The sequence below is a fragment of the Puntigrus tetrazona genome, chromosome 6 (genome assembly GCF_018831695.1).
Source record: "Puntigrus tetrazona isolate hp1 chromosome 6, ASM1883169v1, whole genome shotgun sequence".
NCBI classification, from domain to species: Eukaryota; Metazoa; Chordata; class Actinopteri; order Cypriniformes; family Cyprinidae; genus Puntigrus; species Puntigrus tetrazona.
In genome coordinates this window covers 16,071,584-16,082,132 of record NC_056704.1, presented here as the reverse complement: position 1 = coordinate 16,082,132, position 10,549 = coordinate 16,071,584, and the positions used below count along the sequence as shown (strand labels likewise).

The 10,549-nt window shown below is 39.1% G+C and overlaps 1 protein-coding gene across 1 annotated transcript in view; it reads right to left on the bottom strand.

Annotated features, from left to right (window-relative positions):
- The window catches only part of LOC122347284 (microtubule-associated serine/threonine-protein kinase 3-like), a 30,403-nt gene extending 22,730 nt beyond the window's left edge, over positions 1-7,673 (bottom strand). The window contains exons 1-2 of the mRNA XM_043242476.1: positions 7,363-7,673; positions 6,220-6,300 (exon numbers count right to left, since the gene is read on the bottom strand). Coding sequence (XP_043098411.1) covers positions 6,220-6,300; positions 7,363-7,409 — 128 coding nt within the window. The 5' untranslated portion in view covers positions 7,410-7,673. The remainder of the gene's footprint in view (positions 1-6,219; positions 6,301-7,362) is intronic.
- Positions 7,674-10,549: the final 2,876 nt, after the last annotated feature.

The window sequence follows — 10,549 nt, the reverse complement described above, 5'->3', positions numbered from 1 at the left end:
AATTAAAAAAATAAAAAAAAAAAAGATCGAGAGAGAGATTACATTTTTTCCCCTAAATCGTCTAGTCCTAAGTAATAGTTATGCTTTGGCAGCACAATAACAGAGGACATGGTGAAATCCTAGAGGGGAATCGAACATGTGACTGTGGCCTCTTCTCTAGCCATTGATCCCAAAGCTGGTGTCTGAATGGCAGCTGGGCAGACATCACAGATGACATTGCAAAGCCCTTGTGATCATCACCTCAGCAAAGAGACTGCAAAGAGCAGCTGCCAGTGAAACCATCACATTCATGTAGGTGTAAAAGGAATAGTTTGCCCAAAAATTACAATTCTATCGTCCGCTAATTTTTTCTTCGAGGAGCCCACAAAGAGATATTTAACAGAATGCGCAGGCTGCTCTTTTGCACTGAATGCAACATTTTGTGTGAGCCATGACTTTAACCGTCTCTGTGATGCTTAACTTTTCCTTTTCCTCTTGAAAACATGAATAATTCATTATGGAAAAGGCCATGAGAAATAAGCGCTGGCCACAGCTTATTATGGGCAGGAAGGTCAAGACAGCTGAATATTTCTCTCCGAGTTAGAGTCATCACATTAGCTGAAAATGTGCATGATTTTAGTAAAACAACAAACACTTTCTAGCTTTTAGTGAAATAGAATGAACTAGGCGACAATCTTAAGTACTCAAGCGAGACCTTCACTACTACCAGTAAAGAATATGATTCATACAACTTATAGAAACATAACAAACCACTGAATAATGTGACATTTGTCTACATATGCAAGTAAATTGAAAACAATTTAAGTAATTTTCCTCAATGCAGGTGGAGAGGCGGATGAGTCTGAAAGAGGGGTTGGCTGGAATAAATAAAATGTCAAGTAAGGAAAATGGCAATGAATCAAATAATCATTTTGAAATACTTTAAAGGAGCCATATCCTACTTTGTATACCACTCTTATGCTAATATTTTGCCTTAAAGCCCAGTCAAGGTTTCAGATATGTTAAAGACACGTAATTATGAATATGCAAACATGGGCAGTCATATTCTGTAGTGAGCACATTGTTATGATGTTAAGATGTCATAATAATATAGTTTTGCAATAAATGGTGTTTTAAAATGGTTATAGAGTTTTAAGACTTAAGTTAACGGTATCACAGCAAATCAAATTTTTACTTTTAAAAGAGCTACTAAAGTCATGTCACGATATGACTCCTTTGAATAGGTAGCATGATTCAGAATAATATCTTGTTCATAAGCGCTCATTTAAAGAGGATCAGATTTTGCTATTTATACAGCTGCCTCACACAGGCAGATTAGAAATGGACAGTGCTCAGCTCCACACTTCTTGCAGTACAGCTATGATGAAAATGCAATAGCTGCAATACGCCGCATTTTAAACAAACCTACTCAGAAATGATTGTAAGCAACGTAATAACTGAATCAAGTATCAGTCGCTGTATTGCCACGGCTTTCGTCACCGACTAATCTAAGACATTTACAGACACTTTACAAAGGCTAATTGTTACGCCGTCTCTTTAATGGTCCATTTTATTTGGTTGTCCTTTTTTAATTTACAAAAAGACTTAAATCCGTCATTGCTCTATGCACATAAACACAGTATTCATTAGATTAAATGTTAATTATACGATGTTTAATTTTTGAAGCACCACTTTTAAACATTACCTGAAAGTATGATTTATATAACTTTCTGTCCATGTCATTCAATACAGAAATGAAACAAAAGAAAGCTGATTACTAAATTACTATCCAAGTGGCTCTTATCTAACTCATGTTTTCACATGATAGTTTTTATTCATGGCCAACATTTCAGAAGACTGCAGAGATAAGGTCCACTATTGTTAGACACACACACACACACACACACACACAAGCGCTGTAAAAACATTATTATATAGTATACACATAACACAAAATGTAGTTATTATAAAACTTCACTATTTAACGCAGAAGGAATATACTTTGCTATTGGTGTAACAACCGAGTATCATTATCAAAGTTATTATAGATATTACAGACATTACTCAATACTGAAACCTCCACCCAGTGCAAACCAAATCAACAGCGCTGTTAAGAAAGCACAAACCTATTTTCTTTACATGTTCTCCACAACTAATTCATTTCAACATAAATGACAGATTCAGTCCGATTCACTCAGCTTGAGGATACTAATCGGATCATCTGTATCATCAATGGCAAAATAGGTCATTCCCAGGATTAAAAAGTACGCACGATGGAAAAGCACAAGCAGAAATGCACATGACTGTTTGCTAGGAGAGATATCTATGGCCTTTTGGTAAAGGTTTGGTCTTGTCACATGAGAGGCGAAAAGGATACAGCGCAACTTCAGCATTTCCTGTGAGAGCAGTGTATCCGACTGTATTTGTCAAATAACGCTAAGACGGCCAGCTCTTCTCAAGAAGATTTACAGAACAATCATTTTCCTCGCATTCAACATGCATATTTAGGCAAATGTGCTGTAATTACGCATGTATATAAACATCTTTTGTGCCTGCTGCATGGATTGAACAATGACGCCCTGATTACAATCAAGAGGTACTCCAGTTCAACATTCATGACGGAAACCTAACACAATAGACAAAACAGCACCTGCATTACCATACTGTTCTTGTCTAACCTCAACTGACTTCAATTTTAACAAAGGTTTACCCACCTAAAAACCGAAGAAAGTAGTGAAAAGCAATGGCTCAATTACCTTTTGGAGCGCCGTAATCTTGCTCCACTAATAAAGTGAGGCATAGAAAAGTTGGAGAGTAGAGTCCATAAGCTGGAGTCGGACATTGTCCCAAAGTCATGCCCCCAAAGTGCTCTGAGCTGTCTTGGAAAAGAGAGTGAGGAAAAATGTCTAGTTTCCACGAGAAGCAGGCACCCAACGCAAGAGTCCCGGGAAGTCTTCCCAGCGCAACGCTCTGTCACTACAGAGGTTTGTCCATGCACATCTGCTGCTCTCTGCAGCATACACAGGCTGTCAAGGGGGACAGTGTGTCCTTTGAAGTGTCCTAAATCGAAGAGTGTGAAAGCTCCTCTGAGCTGTTTCCTATTCAGGTCATATCTGCTCCTGCTCGTACGCTGAGAGCCTCTGGGACAGAGGGACAGGACCGCTTCCAGCAGGATGACTTTTTGTTTTGATGTGAAAGTCGCAAGGCTCTGCTGCTATCCCGTAGACTCATTGAGGCTCAGGCGTGCTCCATATCGTGTAACAGGCACCTACCGTACCACATCCTGAGGCGGGGAGGGGAGAGGAAAAGAAAGGAAGGGAGGGGGGCGTGAGTCAGAGCAGCAATGCATCATCAGCAGACGACGCAGTGAATGCAATCACGGCTCTCCCCGTCTGGCCATGCTCCAAAACCCATCGGACCATTTGAAATGGAAATGCACAGCTTTTCAACCGGAACCATGTGCAAGTCCTGCACCCTATAGCCAAGCCTCTTCACCCCTCTCCTTTTTTTTCCTTTTCTGGACCTGCCATATGAAGAAAACCACCCTCTCTCTTCCACTTCAGCACCTTTGATCGCCTCCTGTTCTGTTCTTCAATCTGCTCTTTTGGCAGGCAGGGACACGGAGAGGCCCAACCTCCCTGACACATGACAGATGAAGTTGGAGGGGTGGAATGGGGCCATTCGACAATTAGCCATTGTTGAATGCAGAGGGACCGATAGCCACCAAGGTGTGAGGCAAAGGATCACTATGAGCTGGGACAATCTTAAATCAACATACAACTAAATCAGGCATGCAGACAACTAATCAAACCTTCAAAGTGTGCTTTACAAATGGACAAATCAAAAAGGAACCTGGTCACGCATGAAGGGAGCAAAGTCTATTTCACAACTCTGGTCTCGTGATTTCTTATCTCTTCCTGCAAGGCCAGTGACCTATAGAAACTTAAATCTGGGAATAAGCCAAGCCTAGTGTCTTCTATGTCAGGCTGTGCTCTATATCTGTATGTGCTGTTTTTGGTGCTCCAATTTGGAGTGGATGAACCAAAAACAATAGCAGTGGTCTGATTCAACCAACTGCAAGTTATCTTTCTTAGCATATAAAGCCCAGAGTAGGGATGCACCAAATGTTCGGCAACTGAAATTATTCAGCTGAAAACAGCAAAAATAGCTCTTTTGGTGTTCGGCCGAACAAGCAAAGAGACTGAAAAAATTGTACTGAACAAATGATATGACAATTAAATAGAGGAGTGCACTAATGCAAACAAGTCTCCAGTGTCAAAACATTTAAAAGTGTCACAGAAAGATGCAAAAATCATTATAAACACAGACAGGGTTATTACAGCATTATATATATAGCATTATATATTAATAATAATTACAACAGCTCTATTATAACAGTCACATAGATTGGGATCTATAATATTTTCTTGTTTTATTTTCAAAGAATTCCCTTCTGTTCTGCAAGGCTGCATGTATTTGTACAGACAAAAAAAAACCACATTACAGATTTAAGAAGGTGAAGTCTCAAAAACGGCCAAAACTATTTGCAATTTAAATTGTGCCTTGTTGGCATAATGTCTAGTAGAATGTTAAAATGTTCAGTTTTAAGTAAATATTTTTAAATTGTTGTACTGCAATTAATTTAGAGTCAAAACAGCTCATTTTGACATTTAACATACAAAGTGCTAAAAAAAAAAAAAAAACTTTCAAAATTGTTGGAGGGGGAATAGGAAAAACCATTGGTAATCAGCCTTCAGCTCAGCATTTCATCTTTGTTCAGTTTCAGCCAAGAATTTCCCTTTCGGTTTATCCTTAGCTCAGAGTATACCTTCCTTTTCCGCATTCTGCTTTGGCTTGCAGAAACTCTGTGTGACATCATTTTATCAGCAAAGTCTGCTGATATCTCTCTGCGCTGTCTGTGCGAAGCCCGATTACTGTGCCCATGTATTAAAAGTGATTAGAGGCCCTGGAAAAGAAAGATCCAATATATCCATCCACACACTACAATGACAATGCACTGTAGACTTTTCTTAAGCTACACGTGAACCATTTATTTATCAAGGAATGGATTTTGCACTCAAGGATTTTTATATTGTTTTCAGAAACCATGTGTATGAACGTTCTGTAACGCAGTCATGACCTCCTTATCGTCGAAACAGTTTCACAACTATTGTGTGTAAACACCAACTAATCAAACTAGCTCAAACAGCTCAATGACCCATTTCTTCAGCAAGCCCAAAACACTTACTTGGTGACAAGCAAAGGCAGACTGGCTGTGCTGTTAAGTTCTTTTTGAATGCAGAATTCTAGAACAGGCAGCAATGCACATAGCAAAGGCAACAAACCAAAGAAGGAACAGCTTCAACAACAGAAGGAAGCCTGAACAAAATGTGATGATTGTCAATTTTCACTCAAGAAATTAGTGTAGATTCAAGCAATCAATAGACATGTTTACACCTGGTCTTAAAACCTGCCCTGAATGATCCGATTACAAGAGGGTGAGCTGTGACACTTTGCTGTTAACAACATGTGTCTCAATTGAGTCTCCGGTGTCTATTTGTGATCAGATTTCAAAGGAAGGGGTTTCTGATTTTATGAATGCACACTCCATTACAGTTTCAAAAAGCTGAATTTGCACAGAAACTAAACTAAACTAAACTAAAAATAGACTTTGTGTAAAAGTATGAAGGCACATTAATGCATTTTGTGTAAACTCCTCATGAAATACATTCTAACCTATAAATCCCACAATATTTTACGACTGATTAATTCAAGCCATACTACTACAAAACATACTATTCATTCTTGCTTTCTCAAATATGTTTCCTTTGTCTTTGCCGAAAAAAATAATCGCTGCCACAGTTCTTCATTTTTAATCTTTTGAAATGACCTGGATTCCACTAGAAGTGGTGCAGAGCTCTTTCTACCAAAATGTTCAATGGCCAAAGCAGCAAATCCTATTTATCACATAAAAGAGGGCGAATGAGAGACTCACCAAAAAGGTTGGGGGAAGGGGGTGAATATAAGAACGTTATATAAGCACAAGAAACAAAGCTATTCCCCACAGTTTTTGACAATAAAATCACAAACACCAATTTTAAACGAAAAAATAAATGAATAAAGACCCTGTGCCGTTTTGATCACTGAACTCCATGCTTTCATTTTCAGTGGCAGAACACAGAGCCTTGAACATGGTAAGCCTCAAAACAAAATGGCTATGTAAAAGAAGCACGCGCTTACCTCCAAAAATGAAACGCGTGCAGCGGGCTGCATGGGCTGCAAGGGCTTGTGGGAGTTGGACTCAAGCTTCGTGGAGTGAGGCTGGAAGTCAAATTGAGTTTTGTGAATGTTCATCATGGACAAGTGTAGTTTTTGAGCTTTTGAAGTTGAGAGCTTATATGAGTGCAGAGACATACAGGAACTGGCATGCATTATCCACAGAGCAGTATCATGCTTGAACGTTAAAGGCGTTTTGGGTAGAACGCCTTATGAAGGGGTTGCCAAAACAATGGTGCATTTCATTCCATCACTTACGGATGAAATGGATTTTTATCAGTTGTATACTTGATATTATACAGATTGGCCACAAGTTCCAATTTAATTAACATTTACAAAAATAACTGTTAATCTACAAACATCATGTGTTTATCAAGCGTTGCTTTTGCTGAGAAACAAAACATGTCAGGTGAAACTGCTGAGCTGACATGTCTAGGAGATAGGCATGTATCTGTATCCCTAGCAACAGCAGCCATGATGCAACACCTGATCATAACCGCAAACATGCATCTCTTGCAACCCCTGTAAACAAAAACAAAAGGATTCTAATCTTGTCAAAATATCAATGGCCAATCAGGGATGATGAGAGATAAACTGTTTACGTCGCTGCACCAAACACTACAGTATGGTGGCATCTTTGACCCGCTAACAGGTCGACAACAAACAGGCCTTCTATAGAGGGATTCAACCAATTAATTTAGTAAGCAATGGTGATCGACAGCTACAGTATAAATGCTATGAGACGTGAGCATAGCAAAACAAAAAGGCAGGTCACCCAGCTCCTGCGCAAGTCCTGGCTGTAGTCTGACAAGCCATGGCTAGAAGATGATCCTGTATTGATCTAGCATCATCGTCTTCTATCCAAACATGAGCCCGTTCCATAAAAATCAAATGCAAAGCTGACGCAGAGGGACACTAGCTGGATCTACAGAAGCTAGCAAACCTATATTTACCCTTCAACACATGCCGCAGACGCTGCTACTGTGGTAATGCTGCACTGCTCAGCTCAGATGTGCCGTCACCACTACAGCGACAGACACACTGCAGATAAACAGTCTGCTGTCATCCCAGCCAGAGAAGACGTGACAGAGAAAGGAAAATACTCACTCCAATGTCAACCCCGGAATCCTCAGCCTCTCCCGCTGGGCTTTCATGGTCGTGCTGCACTCGTTCACTCTATTGTGTACATGATATATTCACGCCGCTCGTCTGCCCGCACCCCCATGCGCTGACAAAGAGCCAAAGCCGGGCTCTGGTGCAGAGAAAGCAGCTGAGAGCCGCTCACAGGGGAGGAGTAGATACTGGGGACCCAGCGCTCTGAGCAGTTCAACTTCCACCCCAAGCTGTCAGATATGATCATCAACTGCCTGTGGAGGGCAGGGAGGCTGGGCGACAATGCTTTTCCCCTCCCCTGTCGCTCACGCACCAGCACTAAACAGATCTAACGCCCCTCCTCCACTGAGGAAGGAGACTTACGTCAGCAAAGCACAGTCAGAGGAGTCTACAGTACATGCAGCGCTTCCTAACTGCAGCAGGGCTGTTGACCATCATTCACGCTGTTGGTGTTTTTCCCACATTACACTGCAGCATAGCTGTCAATGTTCAAAACAAAAGGTGCGAAATAAGCAATAAATGCCTCAAACAAGACATGAAGACATGTCATATTAGTGCCTGCTAAAGCAAACATAAAAATTCTCAGTTAAGAGTTAAGAATTTGAGCAAACCTTTAACCCTAAGTATTAATCTTTGGCGTGCAACTCCTCCAGCACGGCTGCTACAGATATGAATCATCTCTCAAACCATGTGCTGTTATTTCTCCAAGCAATAAGATTTTTTGTTTTACCTGCCAGATAACAAAAGGGCAAGAAAATTCCACAGACTTCAATTGAAGGAAGGACTTGAGCTATATTTAGAACAGAGTATCAGAGATTTTGAGGTGAGAGTTTAGAACTTGGACCAGTATTGAAGTGCACTAAAATTAAACAGTTCAAATGAACATTTTCCTTATTAAAACTTAAAACAGTGATCCTCATTGTAGAGGGTCCATTTCCTGAACCTAGCTTGGTTCGTAGGTTTCATTGATTTTCTAACAGGACTACGAGACGTAACTATAGTACCGTAGCAACATTTTTATGGTTTTCACAGCTCAAAATGAGCAGATCTGTACACACCACAACTGCTTGGGGTTGTACAACAGTATCAGAAACATGATAGATAGACTTATTATTTATATCTAATTGGGGTCAACTGATGAAATATTGTATGATTTTATAGAACAATTCTAATCACCACTGCTTTGGAGATGGATATTTACAGTAACTATTCCAAAATATATATTTTCCAGGGCTCTGTCGGAAAGGAAAATATAAAAACTAATCATCTTGGAACTTTGAATTGAATTTCTCTGCTTTAAAGAATATGACAAAACATACATTTTCTACAATGCATTGAAAGGGATCTATTGATTGATGCATGGAGAATATTGTACTAGTCTGTATCAGGCACCGAGTTTCACAGGGGACAAAGGTGCTTGGAGACCGCTGCTATAATGAGCTCAAGATTTAACAAGCAATTTAACCCGAGTTCCGCTAAAGACCTGCTAATGAAACTCATAAAGCCAGGAAAGACTTGAAACCACATGTGTCCTTGTGCTTAGCAACATCAGTATGCTCCAGTAAAATGAGAGACATGTTCCTCAAAACCCTAAATGATGTATAGCTAAAAAGATGAAGACATGCTGTAAAATTGACACTTGTTGTGTTTAATGGGAGTGAAAAATAGCTCTGGCATTCTTGAAAACCTTCCTAAACAAGTATTGCAACATCATGTTTGAATACATACATCACATTTGAAATGCACTCTGAAACAAAGTTGCCAACAAAATTAAGACATTCATTACTAAATCTGGCAAAAAGTAGCTTTTTATGGGGACAAAAACTTATTTGCTTACACTTTAATGGGAGCACATAAATGCTGGATTTGCGTATGTACTTTGTCCTTGTAATATGTGCTTGAGTGCAAACAGATTACTGTAACTATGGATGCAACTTTCCACACGATCAACCATTGTTTTGTTTTAAGTCTTAAAAAGTTTGTCAACAACAATCTTCAAATGTTCAGGCAAACAACAGGATGAAGATTTACGTTTACATTTATTCATCCAGCAATTTATCAGATGCTTTTATCCCAAGCAACTTAAAAAAATATATAACAATATATTATATATGCTGAGACAAGTCCCGGTTTAGTCTAATAGTTTTTTTTTATTAAATAGCAGATAAAAAGAAGATAGAAAACAGATTAGGTAGTTGTTAAGATAAGGTATTGAGTAGAAAACAACAAATATGGTATTAATGCATGTTAATTAGCAACTAGTGAGAATTGGTGCCTACACTAAAGTGTTACCAGAGTTCCAATGAAAGAGGGTCAAGAGTAGATAGAAGAAGTGCATCTTTAGACATCTCATGATGGCTAAAATACTTAACTGATGAGACGGTGTTAGGCAGGTCAATTCACCAGCAGGGAACTATTAAGGTAAAAGTCTGTGAAAGGGCTTTTGTTTGGGACGGCACTAAGCGCTTTTCACTTACAGAACACACACATCTGGAAGGCCTACAATTCTGGATTTAGGGGTGTATTAAGAGCTTGGAGAAAATAAAATCAATAAAACTGTTCATCAATGGCTACCAATATCTGCTTGCATAATACACAGAGATGTAACATTCTTTTCAGCACGGAAAAGACTAACCTTGCAGCCGCATTCTGGATTAGTTGTGTTGTGTGTGACAAAACTGACTGGAAGATCTGTCAAAAGAGCACTGCAAAATAGTCCAACAAGACCTTGAATAAGGAGTTAGAACTAGAAACTAGATATTAAGGCAAAAATCTATTACACCATGAATGCGAATACACTGAATCTAATGGGCTGTGTTTAAAGAAAAGTAAATTGTTGTCCACAGTAGGCAGGCTCATGGGAGTACACAATCACAGATGACCGTGTACACAGCATCAGACCAAGCAGGAGCAGCAGGCAGTCGGGAAGTGGGGCGTTAAGTCTTTCATTAAATAAAAAACACTGCTATTTGTGTGATATAGTATCTTATTAAAAAACTGAAATAAAAATAGATATAAATAATAAAGAGAATCATTTATTAGTTTCTTTTAAAACCATTTTGTGCTTAGATGCTGAAATATTAAGACATATACATATATATATATGTACATACACACATATACATATATATACATATACATACATATATACATACATACACATACATACATACACACACAT